The following is a 25,182-nucleotide window of genomic DNA, read 5'->3' on the forward strand; positions in this document are numbered from 1 at the left end:
CACAATATATGTGCCCCCCCCCCCCCCACCCGTGACCACCAATAGAAACCAAGAATCTCTAAATATAGTGTCTCTTTGCCAATGATCCTTAAATCAGGAACATACAGATTCTCCTGAAAAATTTTAAATACGACATGCGCCATCACCTTCTCCGTGTCAGTAATCTATATTTCCGGAAGTGGCTGAAGTTCAAAGCTGTGAATGTCTGCTGGATTTAAAACAACACCACGCTCACTTTAGCCTACATGGGTAATCTAAATAGCACAATTACAGCTCCTCTGTAGATCTCACATGTCGCTTATGAGAGAAGACGGACTGAAATGGTCTTGAAGATAACGTTTATGCGCTTTAAGACGCTTGCAGGGGTGATAGTGGGAAAAATTCCTGAGCCTGAAATTTTTCTGAGCGGGGGGGGTTGGAGTGGAAGTGTACCATATTTTGAATATTTAATAAATAATCTTTAAATTAATTAATAATAAATAAGTCAGGTATCATTACCTATCATTTATTCATTACTGTTAGTAAATTATAGGATACCAGACAACTAATTATGCAAATAAAGTTTAAAAGAATTACAAGTATTATGATTATAGTTAGTTTTAATATTTAATAAATATTTTGTGTTGGATTATTAGGACATACATTTTGTGCTTTTGTTCATGTATTACACCTTACGCTGTAAGGCGGCCATGATGAACCAGATCGTCTGACCACCTGTACCGGCTCAAAAAAAAAACACTTTCTTATATTTCTGATAAAAAAATAAACTTCATCAGAATAAAGATAAAATACTGAATTTATCTTGTATCTACCTCTGAAGCTCTTCCGATGTCTGAAATACAGTCGGTCCCCGGGTTACGACGTCGATCTGTCGTAAATCGGAACATACACACATACTGTACATAAATAACGTAATATACGCATTTATCCTATCCTAAAGCTAGCCTTTTGGCAAATACCTTTATCCATAGCTGCGTTTAACTAAGGCTAAAGGCCTATCCTGATGCCGCGCACACTAAACACCAAATTCCGTTTACGACGCAGAACAAGGCTTAATACAGTAAATGGGAGATGTGTCGAACCACGAAAAATCGTAACTCGGGAACATCGTAACCCGGGGAACTGCGGTAAAGTTGGTTTCACGTTCGCATATTCGGAATTCTTTCTTCAATAATTTTAAGACAGTATCAGCAAAAGTGCCAAAATGTGCAAACTCTTATTTATGGCATACAAAACAAATACCTACAACTTTGTTTACGCCGGGAATATATATATTTTAAGTTGTAGACAACATTTTATTTAAAATGTACTATTGTGACCGCTACAACGTCTAAGGCACCGTCTACAAATTACATTACCACGGTTAACACGCATGCAAGTGGCGGTAGTAAAGGCCCCAGAGCACTGCACACTGTTTTTTTTTTTCTTCAATAATTTCAATAGCTTTTCAATGGTCCATCATAAGAGCACCAAACAAGTTGTATTACACAAAGTGCATCCTAAATAACAATCTATACATCAGAGATGGGTATTCATAGCTGTTATCTATGTGTTGTAGTCCATTGTTGTCTTATTATTTCAATAGCTTTTAAATAGTCCATCATAAGACCACCAAACAAGTTCTAATATATTAAGGGCATCTTAAACAACAACCTACAACTCAAATATGGATATTTCTACCTCTTACCTATTTGTGGTGGTGAGTTTTTATCTTATAATTTCAATAGCTTTTAAATGGTCCATCATAAGACCACCAAACAAGTTGTATTATACAAAGTGCACCCTAAATAAAAACCTACAACTTTCATATGGGTATTTCTACCTCTTACCTATTTGTGGTGGTCAGTGTTTGTTTGGAAATGTCAATAGCTTTTAAGTGGTCCATCATAAGAGCACCAAACAAGTTGTATTACATAAAGGGCATCCTAAACAACAACCTACAACTAAGATATGGGTATTTCTATATCTTACCTATTTGTGGTGGTGAGTTCTTAGCTTATAATTTCAATAGCTTTAAAACGGTCCATCATAAGACCATAAAACAACTTGTTATATATTAAGGGCATCCTAAGCAACAACCTACAACTCAGATATGGGTATTTCTATCTCTTACCTATTTGTGGTGGTGAGTTTCTGTCTAATAATTTCAATAGCTTTTAAACGGTCCATCATAAGAGCACCAAACAAGTTGTATTACACAAAGTGTACCCTAAATAACAACCTACAACTTTCATATGGGTATTTCTACCTCTTACCTATTTGTGGTGGTCAGTGTTTGTTTGGAAATGTCAATAGCTTTTAAGTGGTCCATCATAAGAGCACCAAACAAGTTGTATTACATTAAGTACATCCTATACAACAACCTACAACTCAGATATGGGTATTTCTACCTCTTGTCTATACTTGTGGTGGTGAGTTTTTATCTAAGAATTTCAATAGCTTTTAAACGGTCCATCAGAACAGCGCCAAACAAGTTGTATTCCATTAAGTCCATGATGACCAGCAACCTACAACTCGGATATGGGTATTTCTACCTCTTACCTAATAGTGGTGGTGAGTTTTAATCTAATTATTTCAATAGCTTTTCATAATACTCTGATTTTATGAACAGCACCTGCAAATACCCATGTCTGAGATGTAGGTTGTTGTTTAGGATGCACTGTGTAATACAACTTGTTTAGTGCTCTTATGATGGACCATATAAAGTCTGAGTACCTCAAATTGGTGCAAGGTACAAATACCTATGTAAGAGTTGTAGGTTGTTGTTTAGGATACCCTTTGTGTAATACAACTTGGTTGGTGCTCTTTTGATGGACTACTTAAAAGCTATTGAAATGATAAGATTAAAACTCACAATCACAAATAGACAAGAGGTAGAAATAACCATATTTGAGTTGTAAGTTGTTGTATAAGATTCCCTTAATATATAACAACTTGTTTTATGGTCTTATGATGGACCGTTTAAAAGTTATTGAAATTATAAGATAAAAACTCACCAACACAAATAGGTAAGAGGTAGAAATATCCATATGGGAGTTGTAGGTTGTTGCTTAAGATGCCCTTAATATATAACAAGTGGTTTTATGATCTTATGATGGACCGTTTTAAAGCTATTGAAATTATAAGATAAAAACTCACCACCACAAATAGACAAGAGGTAGAAATAGCCATATCTGTGTTTAGGGATGTCCCGATCCAGCTTTTTGAACTTCCGATCCGATACCGATATTTATTTGCACTTCCGATCCGATACCGATATCGGCCGATACCGATACCGGCCTATCCGAGCATGTATTAAAGTTTAAAGTTATTTAGCCACTTACTTTACTTACTTTGTTGTCAAACTCATGTTGAAAAGCGTTTTACTCTTGATAACAAGTAGCCAGCAGAATTAGGTGTGTTTGAATAATACACAATGGTTGGTAAGGAGAAACTGACCTGTTTATTTAGCAATTAATAAACTCAAAATAGACAAAATATTAAATAACAAACAGAAATAGCATCAGTAAACCAAGGATTAAAAAGCCACAAGTGCAAATAATATTGTAAATTATATTTAAAAAAAACACACAACCTGAGTGGAAAATAGTCTATTATTAACATTAACATCCATCAGTGCTCTTGAACAAGTGTAAACCAAAGCTAAAAAAAAAAAATCCGTGCACATATCGTAAACTAATTAAAAGCAAAATGCCTTCTACTCCACACTTTGCTGCTCCATCCCCATCTATACACTCCCTTCAATTCAAACGTTTCTGCCAGTGTTAGTTGTGTAGGACCTTTCTTTTTGTCTTCGGTTTTCATTAGAAACTCGTCATGTTGTTTATGGTGGTATTTCGCTAAATGCTTGATTAGATTGGTGGTATTAAAAGTTCTTACAGCTTTACCACAACGCTTGACTTTACTGTGGCATATGTTGCACTCTACCTCTTCGTCTTTGTCATCCTTTAAGGTAAAATAATCCCACACAACTGACCGATAACTTCAAATTTACACGGCGGTCCGAGATGCCACGGAGCTAAATTGGGGCAGAAACTATGCTCGTGTGCTGAAGGTGTGCTGGAAAATGCGGACCGGATTTTACTCTCACTAGCAAAAACTGGAATGGATTTCTAAATGGGTGCGCTGGAAAACCCGGATCGGACTTTAAAAAAAAAACTGGATCGGGAGTCTGGATCGGCATTTTCTCGTGTCTGCCGATCCGATACCGATACGCATTTTTTGCTAATATCGGCGGCCGATCCGATCCAAATATCGGATCGGGACAACCCTATCTGTGTTGTAGGTTGTTGATTAGAATGCCCTTTATGTAATACAACTTGATTGGTGCTCTTATGATGCACCGTTTAAAAGCTATTGAAATTATAAGATAAAAATTCACCACCACAAATAGATAAGAGCTAGAAATACCCATATCTGAGTTGTAGGTTGTTGTTTAAGATGCCCTTAATAAAAAAGAACTTATTTTATGGTCTTATGATGGACTGTTTAAAAGCTATCGAAATTATAAGATGAAAACTCACCACCACAAATAGGTAAGAGATAGAAATACCCATATCTGTGTTGTAGGTTGTTGTTTAAGATGCACTTTATGTAATACAACTTGTTTGGTGGTCTTATAATGGACCGTTTAAAAGCTATTGAAATTATAAGATGAAAACTCACCACCACAAATAGGTAAGAGATAGAAATACCCATATCTGTGTTGTAGGTTGTTGTTTAGGATGCCCTTTATGTAATAAAACCTGAATCGTGGTCTTATGATGGACCGTTTAAAAGCTATTGAAATTATAAGATGAAAACTCACCACCACAAATAGGTAAGAGATAGAAATACCCATATCTGTGTTGTAGGTTGTTGATTAGAATGCCCTTTATGTAATACAACTTGATTGGTGCTCTTATGATGCACCGTTTAAAAGCTATTGAAATTATAAGATGAAAACTCACCACCACAAATAGACAAGAGGTAGAAATAGCCATATCTGTGTTGTAGGTTGTTGATTAGAATGCCCTTTATGTAATACAACTTGATTGGTGCTCTTATGATGCACCGTTTAAAAGCTATTGAAATTATAAGATAAAAATTCACCACCACAAATAGATAAGAGCTAGAAATACCCATATCTGAGTTGTAGGTTGTTGTTTAAGATGCCCTTAATAAAAAAGAACTTATTTTATGGTCTTATGATGGACTGTTTAAAAGCTATTGAAATTATAAGATGAAAACTCACCCCCACAAATAGGTAAGAGATAGAAATACCCATATCTGTGTTGTAGGTTGTTGTTTAAGATGCACTTTATGTAATACAACTTGTTTGGTGGTCTTATAATGGACCGTTTAAAAGCTATTGAAATTATAAGATGAAAACTCACCACCACAAATAGGTAAGATATAGAAATACCCATATCTGTGTTGTAGGTTGTTGTTTAGGATGCCCTTTATGTAATACAACCTGAATCGTGGGCTTATGATGGACCGTTTAAAAGCTATTGAAATTCTTAGATTAAAACTCACCACCACAAATAGGTAAGAGGTAGAAAAACCCATATCTGAGTTGTAGATTGTTCTTTAGAATGCACTTTGTGGAAAAAAAACTTGTTTGGTGGTCTTATGGTGGACCATTGAAAAGATATTGAAATTATTGAAAGAAAAAAAAAAGTGCCCAGTGCTCTGGAACCTTTAAGACCGCCACTTGCGTCCGTGTTAACCGTGTTAAGGTAATTTGTAGATGGTGCCTTAGACGTTGCAGAGGCGACAGCAGTACATTTAAAATAACATGTTATCTACAATTAAAATACGCATATTCCTGACGTAAACATAGTTGTAGTTGGTTGTTTATGTTGCCAGAAATTAGAATTTTTATATTTTGGCACTTTTGCTATAATTGTCTTAAAGCTATTGAAGAACGAATTCTGAATATGCGAACGTGAAACCAACTTTACCGCAGTACCCGGGGACCGCCTGTATGATGTTTTATGTCGATTGAATCGGAGTATTAATGTCTTCGGCACGACCAATCAAGTTGAAAACATTAACTGACCAAAACAAACTGGACTTAAGGCAGGAGGGAGGTAGCTTTTTTACGTAATGTCCGAAACCGCAAGTCAATCAAGTGACACCGCCGTCATCCATCCAGCGCTGATGATCCAGTGAGAGGATCATATTTAAGCCTCAAAACAGATAGCACGCGTGCGAGTGTGGTTTATTATAATGATTTGACGGATTTTTCCCCCCCAAAAATTCAAATGACGGAAATCCGTCGTGGTGACGGAGAACTTTTTTCCTCGCGGACACGTCGGTACGCCGGAATTCCGGCGTGCCGCCTGAAAACGGTCAGACCTGCGCTTGTCTACGCTTTCATTTCTCCATTTTGTCACATATCGTTTTGTACACATTCAGACTGGATTACGTCCTTTATCGTTAGAACATTAAATCAATATATTTTACACAATGTAACATTTGTAACATTTCTGTAAGTGTTAATAAACTCACCGTCGTATGTCTCTGCGTTCATAAGGTGATTTTTATTTGGCGTTTACTTTCGGTTTTGTCTCGTCTCATTTGGCCACGCATATGACTTGATTTCCGTGTGAACACTAGGGGGCGCACAGACGCAGAGCGAAAAACGTGCACGTTTTAATATTTCGCATGCGTGTATTTCTCAAGAATTTCCCATAATGCCTGAACGATTCCACTACCACAAGAACTGATTTAGGTGTTTCCATAGAAGAGAACGTATACGCAGCTCTAGAGATCCCCTCTGTTTTGTTTATCAGAACACGACCTTGGATAGTTGGATCTCTACTCAACCAATTATTACACCCACTTTGTTAATGATGGAAGTAAAGTATAATTTGTTCATATTTTGAGGATGTTTAGAGATTTTGATACCAATGTAAGAGATAACTGTTAAGGTTTCTGAAATTGTCTCTAGACGTAGATCATAGCCTTCAGGGTTCATAATCTGGATTATAAATTTGTACAGCCCTCAGAGTCCGTAGCTGGTGTCAGGAGAAAAGATTCACAACACACGGGTGTCAGGAAAGAGTTCTATTATTATTAATAATAATACATGTAGTTAAATACAGAATGAAGATGTGTCAACACAATTGGGTAAAATAATAAAACATATGTATGATTGGTGTTCTCCTTATCAGGAGAGGAGGCAGAGTAGACTGGATCTAGCGGAAGTGGAAGGATACAGGGAGAGAGAGAGGTAGACAGAGAGAGAGACAGACAGAGAGGTTCTAACTGAGGAGCAGACACACAGATAAGGGAATGAACTGAATGTTAGACTGTTTTGTCTGAGGGTGACAGACAGTAAATCACAAATTCCCATACAGTCCCCTCTTTTAAGATATTGATAACAGAGAAATATGATAAAAGTAATCACTCAGCTAGCAAAGGAGTCCACAGAGGTCCCTACGATAAAGAGTGTCCTCAGAGTCAAGTTTACTTGTACAGTGCTACAACAGGTGTTGTAGCGGCAGCTCTTTCTCCCTCCACCCGACCGTCTAAAAGAGAAGAAAAACAAAACTTCACATTCTAACTCAAAGAAAACAATCCACCTAGTGGACAAACACATGAATTTTTCAACAAATAATCCAAAGCAAATACACCTCAGTATGTTCTTAAACATGGCTCTTACATTTCCGGCCCCTAATTGTTTATGCTGTGGGCAGAACAATTACCAAATACTCATTTGACAAGAGCCATAAACATAAGCTTTCAAACCTTTCACAAATTCCAGAACCCATTTAACCTAAATTTAAACTATTAATACTCAAACCTTTCAATCAGTATAATTTAAGAGTCCTTGAATCATTTATCCTGACTCTTGCATCAGGCAGAGTTTACTCACTGCTCTGTCCAATTGACTGATCTTTTTTCTGCACAACATCTCGCCTTACAACACCTTTGGCATCAGGCAAGGTCTTTGTGATCCGGCCCATTACCCAAGAGTTGCGTGGAGCAGCATCGTCTGCTATCAAATCATGTCTCCCTCTTGAAAGTTCCTGTTTGGTCTTGACCACTTCTGACAATTCTGGAGTGAGGGTAAGTACTCTCTAAGCCACCTGGTCCAAAACAGATCTGCCATATATTGCTCTCCAGTCCTACTGTTGAGTCTTCTGCAAACTGTGCATCTTGAAATTATGCCTCTAATTGCTGAGCTTACTAGAGGTATCTAGTACGTAATGCGCATCTTGGATAACATATAGTTGTGTCCACCATGTCCAATTTCCTTGTGAATGTGTTGCAAGATGAGATCAGCAACTGGAGACCCTTTGCTAAGAATCGCAGGGTGTTTTGTCTCCTCTGGCATTCACAGTCTAGAGAGACGTCCGCCTACTCTCACAATTTCATCCTTCAAGAAGGGATCCAGTTTGTAGATTGGGCTGTAGATTGACTTGACCTCCGGGTCATCTTGGAGTATGGCCCTTTGGATAAGGCAATTATCAAATTATCAAGCCAATCTCCTGGAGACTTTAGAAGGAAATCTGGGCCTTGCAACCAAGTCTTACTTTCGATGAACTCCTTCACTTTCACCCCCCTTGAGACCTGATCTGCTGGATTTTCTCCTGACGTCACGTAATGCCACTGAGAAGGATGGCTGTGTTCCCTTATCACTGTGAATCGACTATGTCTATTTTCAATATATCTCAGAACTGTAGCGCTGTCAGCCCAAAAGATGGAGTCTTGGAGCCGAACTTGTATTTAACGTCGCAACATTTGATCCATTTTTACAGCTACCACTGCAGCTGTTAGCTCTAGCCGTGGGATTGTTACACATTTCAACTGTGCTACTCTTGCCTTTCCCATTAAGAGACTGCAACACTTCTCACCAGCTTGGTTTGACAAGAGCAGGTATGTAACGGTGCCATAACCACTCTCAGATGCATCAGCAAAGTGATGTAGTTGTGCTGACTGCAAAGATCCAAATGTCACTGGCTTCACACACCTGCTTACTGTAAATCCTTCTAACAGTTTAATTTCTGCCAACCATTCTTGCCATCTTAACGCCTGATGGTCCTTGATTTCTTGATCCCTGGTACACCTTTCCTCACACAAAGACCTCAGGATCTGCTTTGCAGGCAGGCAGAGTAACTGGCACTAAGAATCCTAGGGGTTCATACAATACACTGACCACAGACAGGATCCCACGCCTCGTTATGGGCCTTTCAGGAACATTCAATTCAAATTTGAAACTGTCCAGCTTGTGCACCACTGGATACCCAGAACATGCTCCATGGAAAGGGTATTGGGGCCTAGGTCCAAGTCTTAAACCTCAGTAGCACGGTCTTCTTCAGGAATAGACAACAATAGCCTTACTGGAAGTGACCCCCTTAGTTAGCTGAAAGCCACCCATGGTGCATAATGCTCTAAGGTCTTTCACAAGCTGAACTGCTTGAGCATCAGAAGGAACTGACTTCATCCACATAAAAGTTGTGGAGCACTGTCTCTACAGCTTCCAGGCTCAATGTTACCCTGTTGTCCTCTGCTGTTTTCCTCAAGGCATAAGATGCACAACTTGGTGACGAAGTAGTGCTGAAAAGGTGAACAGTTATTCTGAATTCCTCTGTGTTTTCACTCAGGTTGCCATCTGGCCACCACAGGAAATGCAGAAGATCTGCATCTTCTTCAGGGTTTTTAACCTGATAGAACATGGCCTTGACATCTGCCATTAATGCCACATGTTCTTGTCTGAATCTTAATAGAACCCCAAGGTGTATTAGTAAGATTCGGCTCTTGTAGTAACTGGTTATTTAGAGAGTCTCCTCTGTAGGTTGATGTGCAATCAAAGACAACGTGAATTTTCTTCTTATTGGGGTGATACACTCTGTGGTGTGGAATGTACCACACCCTGCCATCATCACGCAGCAGTTGCTCCTTGGGAACCTTAACTGCATATCCATTCTTAATGACATCCTTCATGAACATCTTGTGGTATTCTGCCCTTGCTGTACTTGGATGTCCAGTTATGCAGATAGATAACAGTTCTTCAAAATAAGAGGCAAAGGTTTTCCACCATAGTAGTAGGGTTTATTTGACTCCCTAATGAAGGCATTGTAAAACTACAAACATAAGAGAGAACATAGTATAATATGCATATAGTCACACAATATATATATTTCACGATCTAAATTAAAGCTCCACTGTCTTAAACTACAACTGGCATAGCCCCCATAAAGGATAAACAATAGGTAGCATGTATCCCGCTAGCTCGATGCTAACATATAATGGGTTTTCCCATAGACAAGCTAACGCGATTAGCATTGATGAGCACGACTGCGTAATAACATAAACAAAACTACAAACTACATTACATCACTCTACATGAACTTAAAATCACTCATACTTACAGGCATATATTTCCCATGCTCTGTGTAAAAAATTACTTTGAGAACAACCTGCGGGACGCTACCAGTTCAGACTCTCTCAACTTGTTTTCTTATTCAATTGCAGAAACAGGTTAACCTGCCCACCTGCTCCCCTAGTGGGCTGGTGGTGCTACTGCACTCCAGCAGTGGCAGCACATGTAGTCTTTATAGAAGCTTGCGTGTCTTTTCAATTTCCTTTTCAGGCTAATAGCATGCAGTTCTGCAACACAGCGGTTATTTTGCATTTTTACTGCCTCATCTTTTAGTGGCAAGTTCACACAGTAATGCCCATCCACCAGTCTAACATAACTATTCACCAGAGACATGAACTTGTGGTCTTGCAGTGACATTTCTTCTGTCTCTTCACAGTCACGCTCTGGGAAGTCAGCATTATACTGTTGTTCGAACAGCTTCTCTCCAGTGTCACTGTCCGTCTTCAAATTTTTTAGTGGCCCATTCACCACCCAGCCTAAAGCAGTTCTCACTGCATAAGGACCATCTCCCTCACTATGTATTACCTGCCATGGTTCCATTGCCTTTGGAACATTGATGCCTATGAGCAGGCCCACTTCAGCATTGACTTGAGGTAGAGATACATCTTTCAGGTAAGGTCACCTTGCAATATCTTCCTGCGTGAGAATGTTCTCCCTATGCACTGAAATGAAGCTATGGGTGTATACCCTGGGCAGGTCTATGTAGGTATCCTCTTCCACACCACAAGCTTCTAAGTCTGTCAGGACAAATGTCTTTAAAACCTTACTGTCATCTGCTCTGTTACAGCCCATGGTGTTGAGAAGAATCTGTGTTGGTCTGCCTCTGAAGTTCAGCTTTCTTAGTAGATCTTCAGTACAAAAGCTTGCTGTGCTGCCAGGATCCATAAACCCATGTTTCCACATACCTATCACTCCTCTTGGATTTGATCTTCACTGGCAAAACAGCTAATGCACATTTCCCTCCGACACTTTGCTTTCCTTTTGCAGTCCAGGAAAATCCAAAACACAGACCTTTGGATTTTAGAAAATCCAATCTTTTATTATGTGGTAGCTCTTTAATCTTTCTACACTGCTAGAATGTGCTTGCTGTGGCAGTAGGTACAAGGTTTCTGCAAAGTAACATTAACAATTTTCTTAACTGTCACTTCTTGTGGCTTGTCTTCTCATGGAGCCTCAATGCTTATAGCAAAGCTGCTGTTTCCCCTCTGACTACCCTTCTGGATTTTACTGTCCTTTCGTTGCATAAGACTCTGACATGCTCCCAAATAGGGGATCTATGAGGATTTTCGCATGGCAATCAATGAACTCGACCATGTCGGAGAACCTTGCTCGTTTTCTCCCTTTCTCTTGAATATCAAAGGACGTCACTCTCCATTTCTCACGCGATTTGTAAGGAAGCTTTGAAAGAACAGAAGCATATTAGTGGGGTTGTCCATTTACTCTACCATAACGGTGCCTTAGCCAATCGCTTACTGACTTGTTCAGTTAAACAGGTGTTACTCTGAGAACTGTGACCTATCGAGATCTGTTACTCCTCACTAGCCTGGGCAGCGGTCCGATCACATTACTGTTAGTATATCAATATATAGTAACGCACCGCTTTTAATGACCAGTAATGTCAACGGCGTTGTAACGACAGGAAAAGTAATTAATTATATTATCCCGTTACTGACAAAATGACGTCATTACCTAATGCTGTTATTTTTAACGGCGTTATTCGCAACACTGGTGACAAGACAGAAGACAGGTTTGTGCAATAACTCAGCATGCATTTGCTCCGGCCCTCTTCCTTGCAGACAGCTCAGAGGTCGACTGGAGCTCGCTTATCTCTGCTGTGGGAAACATCAGCGTTATCAGCACAAAGAGTGCATATGGTGTTCAAATGTGTTGATATGTCTCTTCACATGGCAAATCACATGGCAAAACACATTTATTTTGCAAAAATTCAGTAGCAGGTTTAATCATTTTATCTACATGTCATCTACATGCATAGGCAAAGCATTTCTTCATTGCAAAGCATTCTATAATTATCAACAGTATCAGCATGTGTTAGCAAAAGCATTTCTTCATTGCAAAGCATGGCAACAGTTTGTCTTACCTGACCCTTTCCGGATCATCACCAGTCGGCTCACTCGACCACCAGTTCCCACCTTGACTTTGCCTAACTTGCTTCTCACGTTTATTCTTCTTCTGCCACTTCCAGTCTTTTCTTCCGTTACCTTTTCCATCGCCCTTCATCATTTTAACCATGGCGCATGTTTGATGCGCTTCTTTTTCTTGCTTCTGTGTCCTCTGGTTACTCACCCTCCTCAGCTGGTTTTCTGCATGTGTCCACTTCGTGGTGGTCAGCCGTCTGTTTTCAGCTTCTCGTGGAGCCTCAACGCTTATAGCAAAGCTGCTGTTTCCCCTCTGACTACCCTTCTGGATTTTACTGTCCTTTCTGCCCTTTCCTTCCTTCATTGGAAAAGACTGACATGCTGCCAAATAGGGGATCTATGAGGATTTTCGCCTGGCGATCAATGAACTCGACCATGTCGGAGAACCTTGCTCATTTTCTCCCTTTCTCTTGAATATCAAAGGACGTCACTCTCCATTTCTCACTCGAGTTGTAAGGAAGCTTTGAAAGAACAGTCTGCATATTAGTGGTGTTGTCCATTTCCTCCATGAACTCGAAATCACCCATCGCGTTCTTGCAGACAGTCAGGAATAGCGCATATGCATTGAGAGATTTACCATCTTCTTGCTTGATAATAGGCCAATTTAATGATTTATCCATGTAGGCATTTGCAATCTTTAGCTCGGTGCCATAGTGTTCAGTCTGTCCAGTGCAGTGGAGTTGGTGTGAAGGAGGGAGACATCAGTGGATGTTTGGGAGACACCATAACAGCTGAAACAGGTTGAGACTCAGTAGCAGCATGACGTCAGGAGTAGGTTTACCTCAGCAAAGGTAGAGACAAGATTATTAGACATGTCTTAGTACAGAGAAGTACTAATTAATGGACTTTAGTGGGCTCGAGCAGATCTAGCTATAGTAGCACAGCTGGAAGGGTGGAGCTAGAACATAGCACAGGCATGAGGGATCCCTGAGACATCAGGAATAGGTTTATCTGCAGGCAGAGGCAAAGAACAAGACATGTTAATATGAAAACCATTATGTTTATATGAGGAGAGATGTGTATTCGCCGACTAACACATTCAGGGGTGTCATGTACGAATGGTGTGTACGTACAAAAACATTGCGTACGCTATGTTTCACGCAAACGGTCAGATGTACTAAATGTGATTTGAACGTGATAAAGTGCGTACCCCCACGCCACTTTCACTTCAGGCGTACACATTTTTCTAATGTGTTTTCATCAATTAGCGACACTTAGAGGTGATGCATTGAAATGACAACAATTAAGATATCATTTACGCACACATTGTAGTAAGCCCTTATTGTGTAAAATAAAGTAAATTAATCAGAAAATTAAACATTAAATTAATCAGACAATTTCATTGCCTTACTGAAATAATCATTCAATGTGTTTCCACTTAGCCTAGATTATATAAACATGCATGAAATGTTGCGCTGGAGGTCTTGGGAGATGGCAGCATTGGCATTACTGGAGGATATTGATAATGGCCGAATTCACAGAGATTGTGATCATGACCATTATGATTTTTTGGCCCATGATGATGACTGGCTTATAAGCCGTTTCAGATTTCCAAGAACTGTCCTCTTGTGCTGAGTTGGGTCCAGTTTTGGAGAGAGAAACGCGAGGAGTCGTGCATTGCGAGTTGCTTTACAGGTGCAGACAACGCTCGGCTTCCTGGCAACTGGCTCGTTTCAAAGAGAACTGACAGACCGGTAGGGGATATCCCAGTCATCTTTGAGCCGGGCCATGCCAGCTGTTTTGGATGGGATCATCTGTATGCCAGCTAGGTATATACATTTCCCATATGAAGCGGTTGACCAGGTAAACATTAAAGCACAATTTGCAGTGATAGCAACAAATTTAAAGCATTTACATAAAGCATTTGACATTCCCAGCTTAGAATAATTAATTTAAAAAATGGGTAATTGTTAAATTACTTAGGAAACAGCAGCTACGTGCTCAAGACATGGCTGATGACCCTTTGTAATCCACAGACTGACCGGGAGCGGAGATACAATTCTCTCCATTCTCACACCCGGTCAGTCGTGGAGAGGGCGGTTGGGCAGCTGAAAAGCCGGTGGCGCTGGCTGGACAGGACTGGGGGAAGCTCGTGTATCGGCCAGAGAAGGTGTGTCGTATTGTGAGGGCATGTGGGGTCCTGTACAATGTTGTGCACAGGTATGACGTGCCATTGTTAGAGGTGGTGGAGCACCCAGCAAACCCAGAGACAGGACAAATTAATGCGCCCATACATGAACTCTACTTGATTGGTAACTTAAATTGAATACTTACACTGTTAACTAAAGCAATATAGGTAAGCAGAGCTTATAAATGCCAAGAAACAGGACAGGACAAACTCAAGAAATATTTACCCAACTGAGCACACACTCATACGTACATACAAACACACACACACACGTAGCAGCAGCACATAAGTGAGAAGGTTTATTGAAGTAAGGCGAGTTCCATGTGATGCTGGTTGTGGCTACCTCTGGTGGCCACAGTCAGCCTAGCAGCCCAAGGCCAGACCATTACACAAAGTTTCAGACTCTCAGGACTGCATCTCTCATCACACAAAACTGTGCGTATAACATTACAGAAATATCAAATAACCCTTTTGACTTATTATTCAACCAGTTTATTTTCCATGATTCTAGCAACTAATCAAACCTACCAGAATGTGACTCAAAGTCACTGCATCCAAATGTGTGTATTTTGTCAGGACTGCAAATATGTACAGGACATGCAGGGGACATGCAGGAGACATACGGAGGACATATTATCATATACAGGTGCAGCTATTAACTACACAATAGACATGAACTAAGTAAACAAAGTGTGTGTTCTCTGTGTAACATCCATCAGGAGGCGATGGAGACAGATGGAGGTTCTGTGTAGAAGCAGCACTGGTGTTCACCACTCTGAACTCTGAACTCATTCTTCTCTTTCCACTTGAGTTGTTTACTTGGATGGAGTCAGAATATTGCAAAACCATTTACAGATAGTGAGAATGTAACCGTTTAACCCTGGTTCAAGTTATTCTTTTGACCTTTGTTTCTTCATAATGAATCTGTTCTGTTGTATGGTTGTGTTTTAAAGACTAAATTGCAAATTACAATAGTTTTGTAAGTTTAAGATTTGTTGCTGATTATAACTTAAAGTGACAATGAGGTCTTAAACACTTTTGGGAAGTCTTTAGAAAGTCTTAAAAAAGTATTGAAATGAACCTCAGTAATTCTACAAATACCATGTTGTCATTAAAGATTTTGGTGTAATGATGTGCATTTTCAGTGGCGTGCACACATAGACCTCAGGTGGTGCTAAAGCACCACAAACTGCCCTTTATCAACGAAAGTGCCCTTTTGAAACTTCGTTTTTTATTATTATTATCATTTTACTGTGGTCAGTTTGAAATGATCTTTTGAAAACCTGAGCGATTAAAAACAATGCCCTGAAATGAGCCACCACCTCACACACACCCGACCTCTCTCTTCCTTTAACACACCAGATGCGCTACCGCAGCAGTTCAGTTCAGCCAGTGGAAGGAAGCGTCTTCAGCACAGCACGCACGGTCACAGATAGACTTCTTCTCCCGTGCCCCACCAGCCAGGTCACATACACATCAAGTAAAATCGTACCGTTTGCCCTCTAAGCCCAACGTGAAATCATTTTGTTGTGCAGTTAAATGTCTCATACAGCACCAAACTACTGAGCATTTTTAGCCGATGGTCACCTGATAAACTAGTAAGTGCAGAGGGAATTCACCTGGGCATGGTTACTCCACACTGCATGGTCTCTCCACACTGCTGGATCCTTCTCATTTGCCCCAGTCTGAGATACTGTGCAGGAATGATCGTGTGCATATCTGCTGCATAACTCCACAAAACCACAACTAGTGCGAGCTTGTCATGCTAACCTCATGTGTTCTAAATTATCTTTCCAGCTGATAAAATCTCTTAACCTCACTGTGGAGACAAGGTCCAACCCAGCAGTGTCGACTATGTCTGAGACAGAACAGGAAAACACTATTTCACTTCTGCAGAACTGTGTATACTGTTGAAATAACCTCAATACTTGTGTGTGTGTGTGTGTGTGTGTGTGTGCATCACAACAAACCTTCATGTTTTTTGTCTCTAGAAAACCTAAAAATGGATTAGATTCAAATATCAGTTCATATAACTGTTCATGCGGCTGCATATGGAAGAGTAAACCAGAGGTGGGTAGGAACGTGTTACATTTACTCCATTACATTTACTAAAGTAGCTTTTTGGACAAAAATGTACTTGTAAGAGTAGTTTTAATATGAAAGTATTAATATTTAATATTTGCGATGCCGTATGTATAATTTTGTGTAATGTTATATCTCTGAGGCATAACGTTTGTATGATGTAATTATTAAATGTAACGCAGTGCAATACTAAAAACCAGTTCACACTCTGAGTGTACACACTAGCAATATACGATGATTAAGTTTGCTACAAATTTATTCAGTTGGCTTCAATTTGTAGCTACATATATTGGCTGACAGTCTCATCAGTTAGTGCCTTTGTGGAACACATTAAAGTTACACAGGCCTAATAATTAGGAACAAACAAAAATACATACTATTTATAATAAATAATTTTTATATATTATATTTATTTATAATGAATTATTTTTATCATTAAAAGTCATTGTTTCCAGTAATTCAGTTTCCCATGATGTAATTTATTGACACGAGACAGTACTCATACATTTACTCACTACTTGAGTAGCTTTTAATCAAAGTACTTTTTTACTTTTACTCAAGTAAATTTTTGGATGCATACTTTTACTTTTACTTGAGTAAAATAGTTCAATACTCTACCCACCTCTGGAGTAAACACAGACCTAATGAGATGAGCACCGATAATAAGAGCCCAGAGTGCTGAACATGGAGTTAAAACTGTTTCAGTTTTCTCTGATTAGAGAAATACACTACTAAAGTTGAAAGTATTGAAAGTTGATGAGTTTCAGATATCATCAGCATCATACGTATATTTTTATTTCTTTCTTTTTTTGTGGTTGTACACTCTGTACAATTGCAGGGTCTTAAAAAGTATTTAAATTTGATCAACACATTTTGGAAAACTTAAGGCTCTTAAAAAGTATTAAAATGGTTTAGTTAGCTCTATAGGATCATTTATGGCCCAACTGATCAAGTACAACGTCTTGAGAAGATGATGTACCGCTACGTACCTGGAGTGAGCTCAGACACAGGTGCCAGTGTTGACGCTCCAAAGGTGCTTGTTTATTGTGAAATAACAAACATACCACACATGCGGCTACAGTTGCTCCATTTATACATAAACATCACACCATCACAGCGTTAATGAGATTATGTATACTGATTAGACATAAAGAAAAACTCACAAACTGTAGAGTAATTAGAATGCAAAACAAACACATTGAGGCACATGTCATGAGTACCGTGTTTATTGTTATTTATTATTCACCATTTTGTTTAACCAAGTGTGTGTAAGATTTAAAGAAGGGACATAGACAGCAGTGGCGGCTGGTGCGAAAAAAATTGAGGGGGCACAAACAAATTAAAAACAAATAAAGCAGTCTTAGTGCCCTTTATTTATTTGAACATGAATTTTGCCCTAGCGTTCTTCAAGTGAACGCTTTGTGAAAGGATTTTTTGTAAAGATAAAACTGAATTTTCTCTCATTTTGTAAGAGCTGCTGCTCCAGCCTGCTGATATTCAACGTGAACCGAGTTAACGAACCACAGCTGACTGACACTACCAACAAGAGTGGTTGTGTCCAACAAGAGTGGGTGTGTCCAACAAGAGTGGGTGAAACAACCAATTAAACTGCAGCCTCAGATCACCTGCATGCCAAAAGTTTATGCATCTACATGTAACCTCATTAGACCGGCGCCCTGCACACATGAAGTGTGCACAATGTAAGCAATTAAATACAATTGTGTGTTTACTCTTTTAATAAATTCAAACATGGCTATTAGACACACAGTGTGACTAAATAATTTCCTATCTATTGCAGTTTATAATTAACTCATTTTAATATCTGAACAATATTAAGGGGGCGGTGCCCCATATTGGCCAGCTGCCAATATTGCTCAAGATGAAGGAAGTGACCCAATGAGCCTTCAGGACAAGGGACACTCCAGGTCTCCAGGTAAGCTGACTTCTCTGTGGCTTTCCACAATACTACAAACTCATTGTTAGTACAGCCTGATTTTCATATCCTAGCTATCTAGAGATAGTGGTCATGTTACAAGCCAGTCATAGTTAACTTACTAGACATTGTTAGCCAAATTAGTGTGTTGTTCCTGCAATATGTCCCAAAGTGTTTCATGCTCACTCAGTTCCCTTACTAGTAATATCACTAATAATAGAGGTGGAGGTCTCCATTAGATTCATGTTCACACAGTGCCCTCACTGGAAATATCACCAATAACCCTAACCCTAGCTAGTAAACCTAACAAGTATCCCTAACTCTCCTCTCTAGATTTGTTTTGAATGAAAGGGCTCTTTTTCCGTGACTCGTTCAGGAATCTCATTTAGGAAGCAGGTCTTGTATACCGGTACATGACTGTGAGAGACAGAGAGAGAGACAGAGAGAGAGAGAGAGAGAGAGAGAGAGAGAGAGAGACAGAGAGAGAGAGAGACAGAGAAGCTTTAGAGACAACACCACACAGAACACTTGACCACAGTGAAATATTTCTTAACATGAAAGCGCTGGTGGGTCAGGACACAACTCTGCATGCTCTGCAGTCTCAACTGTAGTTTTTGTGCATAGACGACTGTGACGGGCAGGGTGTGCGAACTAAAAAGGAAGCGATCACGCCAAGTCTCAGGGAAAAAGGATGGTTTAATAGAAAGTGTGCAAACCAAAACCCGTGCAGTAGATCCAAATTAAGGATATTGTAACGTGGCTCGCGCCACGGAGCGAGGAGACGGACACAAATGCAGAGATGAGCGAGATTTAATACAGGGAATACCAAAACCAGAGTCGATAGAACAGGCAGGGGTCATAACGTGCAAGCAGTCCGAACAAGAACAAGAAACAGGCATGACGAGACGAGAACAGGGAAGACTCACGGACCAGGCAGGAACAAACAGATGACGGGAAACACAGGGCTTGAAAAACAACGAACGTGGAAGCACAAACCGACTGATAGAACAAAGTAGACAAAATCACGGATGACACGACTGGGGAATGACGGGACATATATACATAGAACCGAAACAAGGAACAGGTGATAACAATGACACTGGGGCGTGGCAACAAACAAGGAATAACGGAGACAACGAGCTGGGCGGGATAAACAGGCAGGGAATAACAAAACCACGAGGAACAGAGACGTTGGAGTGACAGCGGGGAGAGGGGGGCATAGCCCTACGTGACAGATATAATAACCAGCGGTCAACTGGTACAAAGACAAGACATATATAGGCAAACACGACCCTCAGGCAAACAAACGACCCTCAGGTGAGACGGATCACGGGCTCCGCCCACCTGAGGGACGCACATGACGTCACAAAACAACAACAACAGCCGCTGTGGACGGAGGCGACCAGTAGGGGGTCGCCTCACCGTGACAACGACAGGGTCAGCGTGTCAGTTTAACATCATCAGTTCCACATACAATGGTTTGCAAAGGTATTCATACCCCTTGAACTTTTCCATATTTTGCTACATTACAATCACTCACATAAATAAATTTCATTGGAATTTAATGTGAAAGATCAAAAGATCAACACAAAGTGGTAAACAATTGTGAAGTGTAAAGAAAATATATGATGATTATTATATATTATATTATTATAGGATTCAATTCAAAACATATATATCTATATAAGTACCTATGTTATACATGTCTAACAGTTAGACTTGGATTCTTGCGAAACAAAAGTACATGAGTGTGAATACCTGCCTTCTGTGTAGTGACTGGACTCCTTTACCCATCTCCTCCTCTTCAGAAACACAGCAACCACAACTGCAGCTACAACAAAAACCGTAGAGAGAACTGCCGCGACGATGTAGTGAGTACGGTCTTCAACAGCTACACAAAGAGAAACAAATTAACCAGTTAATTACATTAAAGGGAGCTGTCCTGTATGCTAATTAATATTCTACACATACATAGATGTCTCAGTGTTTATGAGGTTTTTCTCCCTGAAATGCAGAATACACAAGTGCTGGAATAAAAATAAATAATTATCTAAAATCTGTACATCATTACAGATTAATGTGTTTACTGATGTAAATATCATCAGAAAAAGCAAAAAATCTGTAATTGAGGATGTGAGGAATTATATGTTGAATTGTTTTACCAGGACTGTGGAGACAGTGTGTGGTAATGTCGAATGTGGTTGTCTTGTTGCTGAATGGGTTTGAAGCCACACATGTGAAGCTGTCATTATCTGGATTCTGAATTTCCAGAGGAAGATACACTGTGGCATTCAAGCTGGAGTTTCCTGTGTGGTTTATTATCATGTTGCCTTTATACCAAAAGAGACTGAGTCCTCTCACATTCCTCACTGAACACAGTAATGAGCAGAGGTTATTATCTGGAGAACTGTGGGTGGCTGTCACATTAGGTACTGATACAGTTTCTGAAAGAAAAATAAAATAAATATGAATCAGTCTAAGCCTTTCTTCACATGTTCATTTTGTATTAAACTGAGAATCAATCTTACCATACACCTCCAGTTGATATTCCACCTCTACATAAGGGTCTTTTATACTCTCTACAGTATAAACACCCGAGTCTCCTGTGTTTAGGTCTGTGAGAGTGAAGAGCCCAGTGTGAATGTCCCAGTGGAGACGATTCTTAAACCTCTCAACAGTGTCTGTGTCTGTGACTTTATTGAACACTTGTCCAATGGTTTTGCCTTCATATAGTATATTCCCACTAAGAGGCACTCTGGTAGGGAAGGTAAGAGATGTCCTCACAACACTGTTCACTACTGTCCTCTCAGCTGAAACGCTGGTGAACGTCACTGGAAGAGAAACAGTGCTTTAGTGATCATCTTAATCCTGGTTATTGCTGTTTTCAAAGTAAACATGAGGTTTTGGCTAAAAGCGTGTGTGTTTATAGACTATTGAGACTATCTGGGGGGACAGGCCCACTGTATTTTGACGGTAACAGTTTTATTTACCATTAAACAAACACAAAGGTTACATTATTAAAATGGAGTCATTTGTGTCCCAGCTATGTTGATGAGGCACAGTTATATATTTCACAGTTCTGTTTTCATAGACAATATTGTATAGAAGCTCTAGATAAGCAAACTTATTTGTCCAGTATCATTAACTGGATTAACCAGTTTTTTTTTTTTTTTTTTTTTTTGTTATGTAAAGTGTGTTATTGTATGTAATGATGTGAGAATGTTTGAATGATTGTAGATGTTGCAGCAGGATGCATGTGAAGTCCAAGAAGAATTTCCCCTTGGGGACAATAAAGTATATCTTATCTTATCTTATCTTATCTTGAACAGCAATAAATAAATAAATGAAGAAAAATCTTGATCTTGGAAATTAAGCAGAAAACATTTTTTAAAAAACAGGTTTTAAACAAGTTATTATAAATCTTGAAATTAGACATCCTGGAGTAAGATTTAATAATTAAAATCTACCTTTAATATTTTACCTTTAATCTATATTTTTTTAAATCTACCTTTAATCTTTTTTCATTAAACAAATGTTACACATTTGACCTTTTCTCACACCGCAAGACACTGAAAAGCTGGTGCAGAATTGCTCATGTCTTAATGGTTTGGCACTTCCACACATCTCTTAACACCTGGCAGCATCTGGTCCAAAAATATTTTGGTATTTGTTCAATTTTAATTGTATTTTTTATTGATTTATATTTTGTTATTATAATATATTATTTATTATTAAAAACGTTTTATTTTAATTGTTTTAATTTTGCTACTGTTTATATACAATAAAGATCTATCTATCTATCTATCTATCTATCTATCTATCTATCTATCTATCCTTATTTATGTTTGGAAGGGGCTATATAAAAAGATCAATAAAGATCTATCTATCTATCTATCTATCTATCTATCTATCTATCTATCTATCTATCTATCTATCTATCTATCTATCCTTATTTATGTTTGGAAGGGGCTATATAAAAAGATCAATAAAGATCTCTCTATCTATCTATCTATCTATCTATCTATCTATCTATCTATCTATCTATCTATCTATCTATCTATCTATCTATCTATCTATCTATCTATACTTATTTATGTTTGGAAGGGGCTATATAAAAGTCGTCTGTCTATTATCATCTATAGATGTTTTGTCATAGAATCTTATGACTGGGAGAGAGAGATTTTGTTTATTTTGCTATAGTACTCCAGTACATAGAGTTTACACATGTTTTACAGTTTTACAACATTTTGTATTTACAAGTTTAAAAGGATGTTAAAAAATTAAAAAAATGAACATTTAAAAAATGTTCTTCAACTCACCCCTTAAGCAAGTGATAAGCAGAGTCCATGTGTTAGTTGTCATTCTAAGTTTCTCTATTGTGAAATAACTGAGTCCCGGAAGCTGAGCAAAGACATGTGAACTGGGTAGACACTAAAGCTACTGGCTTTTACTGTGGTAGAGTGGAAGAGGTTTTTTCTCTTTTTTAAGAGTACTGCTATTTAAACAGTACTGCTTTTTTAACAGTACTGTTATTTAAGAGTACTGTTTTTTTTAAGAGTACTGCATTAGTAACCGTAATCCTTAAGTGCAGAGGGAATTCACCTGGGCATGATCCCTCCACACTGCATGGACTGTCCACACTGCTGGACCCTTCTTATATGCCCCAGTCTGAGATACTGTGCAGGAATGATCGTGTGCATATCTGCTGCATAACTCCACACAAAACCACAACTACTGTGAGTTTGTCACGCTAACCTCATTTGTTCTAAATGATCTTTCCAGCTGATAAAACTCTTAACCACACTGTGGAGACAAGGTCCAACCCAGCAGTGTCTGTCACGTCTGAGACAGAACAGGAAAACACTATTTCACTATTTCACTTCTGCAGAACTGCGTCTGCTGTTGAAATAACCTCAATACTAATGCATGTGTGGCCGGTGTGTGTGTGTGTGTGTGTGTGTGTGTGTGTGTGTGTGTGTGTGTGTGTGTGTGTGTGTGTGTGTGTGTGTGCATAACAACAAACCTTCATGTTCTTTGTCTCCAGAAAACACAAAAATGGATTAAATTCAAATAACAGAAATAACAGTTCATATAACTGTTCATGTGGCTGCATATGGAGGAGTAAACACAGACCTAACGAGAGGAGCACTGATAATAAGAGCCCAGAGTTCTGAACATGGAGTTAAAACTGTGTTTCAGTTTTCCCTGATTAGAGAAATTTGTTCTGTGAGTATACTGACATCTTGGTGTTTTTGTAACGGTGGTGAACCCGGGATCCATACGCAGGTGTAATACACGTTGATTTTAATATATATATGCAAAAAGCAGACCCCGTAGGGAAGGCAGGCAGCAGCACAAAAAGGGAGAGTCAAAAACTAGGCGATGGCAATCCTTATGTAGGGTGTGGTGAGTAGCTGATCAGGGTCAGGTGTGCAGGTCAGTATTCCGGTGATGGCGCCCTCTGGTGGTCATGGGCGTGATTGCCATTCCTGACAGTTTTGTTACTGCATGACTCACAGACCTGTTTCTCCACAGAGACACAGTCATGACCCTCACTGAGACTAAAGATCTGACCCAAGCTCATTTTCAATGCTATCGACATATTGGTACTGTCATCTGCCCCGCTATTGTTAAGGCAACTTTTACTACATCTGACACTATAACGTTTCTGCTCTACTAGTAATATTCAGACATATGAACAAGTCACTAAGTTGCAAGTAACAAGTAAGTCCCAAGTCAATACAATCAAGTCTCGAGTCACGTCCCAAGTCAATACAATCAAGTCTCGAGTCAAGTCCCAAGTCAATACAAGTAAGTCTCGAGTCAAGTCCCAAGTCTTAAACTTCAAGTCCTAGTCAAGTCACCAGATGTAATTTCAATATTTAACGCAAATGATGCAGTTGATTAGTATATTAAGTCAGACTATAGACTAAGTAACGTTAGGCGTTTGAGTGTTTCGGTTCGCTTGAGTGAGATGTCGTTACAATTGTCGTCGGCACCTACCAACCCCCCCTACCCACCCCCATGCTCCATTTTTGGGAGCATGTTGCTTGTCCTCTCCGCACAAATTCAACGCTGCTGCCCCCCTCCCCCTCTCCCCCGATCGCTTACGGATAAACTGAGCTGAGCAGTTCACATTTTACAGCACCATTTAATACAAAATTATCCAGTTATGTGATTCTATATTACTTATGTATTATGTTAAAATAAGCACTTCAAGTCTTTTCAAGTCTTAAAGCTCAAGTCCGATTCCAAGTCCAAGTCAGTAAAGGTAAAGTCTATGTCAAGTCGCAAGTCTTCAGTGATGTTGTCGAGTCAAGTCACAAGTCATCAGTTTAGTGACTCGAGTCGGACTCGAGTCCATGTCATGTGACTCGAGTCCACTTTTTTCCACTAAAAATACTTTACTACCTCATATTAGTGCAATAATGGTGTTGCTCTTGTTAATGTGAACATCTATGCAAAACAAATATATCCCAAACAATTCAGAGGATCATATAACAGTACT

At 39.3% G+C, this 25,182-nt stretch overlaps 2 protein-coding genes and 2 long non-coding RNA genes across 9 annotated transcripts in view; 1 reads left to right on the top strand and 3 right to left on the bottom strand.

The window, feature by feature from the left end:
• The window catches only part of LOC143525365 (NLR family CARD domain-containing protein 3-like), a 38,431-nt gene extending 31,800 nt beyond the window's left edge, over positions 1 to 6,631 (bottom strand). For 3 of the 4 annotated variants that reach the window (XM_077019213.1, XM_077019239.1, XM_077019230.1), the window contains exons 1-2: positions 6,496 to 6,631; positions 813 to 868 (exon numbers count right to left, since the gene is read on the bottom strand). The gene's annotated coding sequence lies outside the window, so the exon portion shown is untranslated. The remainder of the gene's footprint in view (positions 1 to 812; positions 869 to 6,495) is intronic. The other variant, XM_077019221.1, reaches the window with a different exon arrangement.
• A 409-nt stretch (positions 6,632 to 7,040) lies between these two features.
• Positions 7,041 to 16,595, bottom strand: LOC143525520 (uncharacterized). Its single transcript, XR_013133692.1, has 3 exons — positions 12,474 to 16,595; positions 12,065 to 12,207; positions 7,041 to 7,517 (listed from the first exon to the last, which is right to left on the bottom strand). It is a non-coding gene; the product is annotated as an uncharacterized LOC143525520 (long non-coding RNA).
• On the top strand, positions 16,494 to 20,981 carry LOC143525515 (uncharacterized). 2 transcript variants are annotated; one of them, XR_013133689.1, is made up of 5 exons: positions 16,499 to 16,729; positions 18,214 to 18,441; positions 18,579 to 18,674; positions 20,483 to 20,545; positions 20,840 to 20,981. It is a non-coding gene; the product is annotated as an uncharacterized LOC143525515 (long non-coding RNA). The 2 variants fall into 2 exon arrangements; XR_013133688.1 differs by having other exon boundaries at positions 16,494 to 16,729; positions 18,579 to 20,545.
• LOC143525465 (signaling lymphocytic activation molecule-like) lies at positions 18,957 to 23,496 on the bottom strand. Of its 2 annotated transcripts, none has more exons than XM_077019477.1 (5): positions 22,994 to 23,496; positions 21,203 to 21,505; positions 20,837 to 21,118; positions 20,433 to 20,565; positions 18,957 to 19,091 (listed from the first exon to the last, which is right to left on the bottom strand). In XM_077019477.1, the coding sequence occupies exons 1-5, from the start codon at positions 23,034 to 23,036 to the stop codon at positions 19,004 to 19,006; spliced, it is 849 nt and encodes a 282-aa protein (XP_076875592.1). In that variant the 5' UTR covers positions 23,037 to 23,496; the 3' UTR covers positions 18,957 to 19,003. The 2 variants fall into 2 exon arrangements, with proteins under 2 accessions (XP_076875592.1, XP_076875593.1); XM_077019478.1 differs by having other exon boundaries at positions 20,437 to 20,565; positions 22,994 to 23,493.
• Positions 23,497 to 25,182: the final 1,686 nt, after the last annotated feature.

Source organism: Brachyhypopomus gauderio, chromosome 1 (genome assembly GCF_052324685.1).
Source record: "Brachyhypopomus gauderio isolate BG-103 chromosome 1, BGAUD_0.2, whole genome shotgun sequence".
NCBI classification, from domain to species: domain Eukaryota; kingdom Metazoa; phylum Chordata; class Actinopteri; order Gymnotiformes; family Hypopomidae; genus Brachyhypopomus; species Brachyhypopomus gauderio.

Excerpts from the sequence above, each read along its gene's own strand:
- LOC143525465 (XM_077019477.1), bottom strand. The coding sequence starts at position 23,036 with ATGACAACTAACACATGGACTCTGCTTATCACTTGCTTAAGGG. Across the intron at positions 21,506-22,993 it reads GCTTATCACTTGCTTAAGGG|TGACGTTCACCAGCGTTTCA; the intron begins GTGAGTTGAAGA and ends TTTCTCTTCCAG. Across the intron at positions 21,119-21,202 it reads ATATCAACTGGAGGTGTATG|AAACTGTATCAGTACCTAAT; the intron begins GTAAGATTGATT and ends TTTTTCTTTCAG.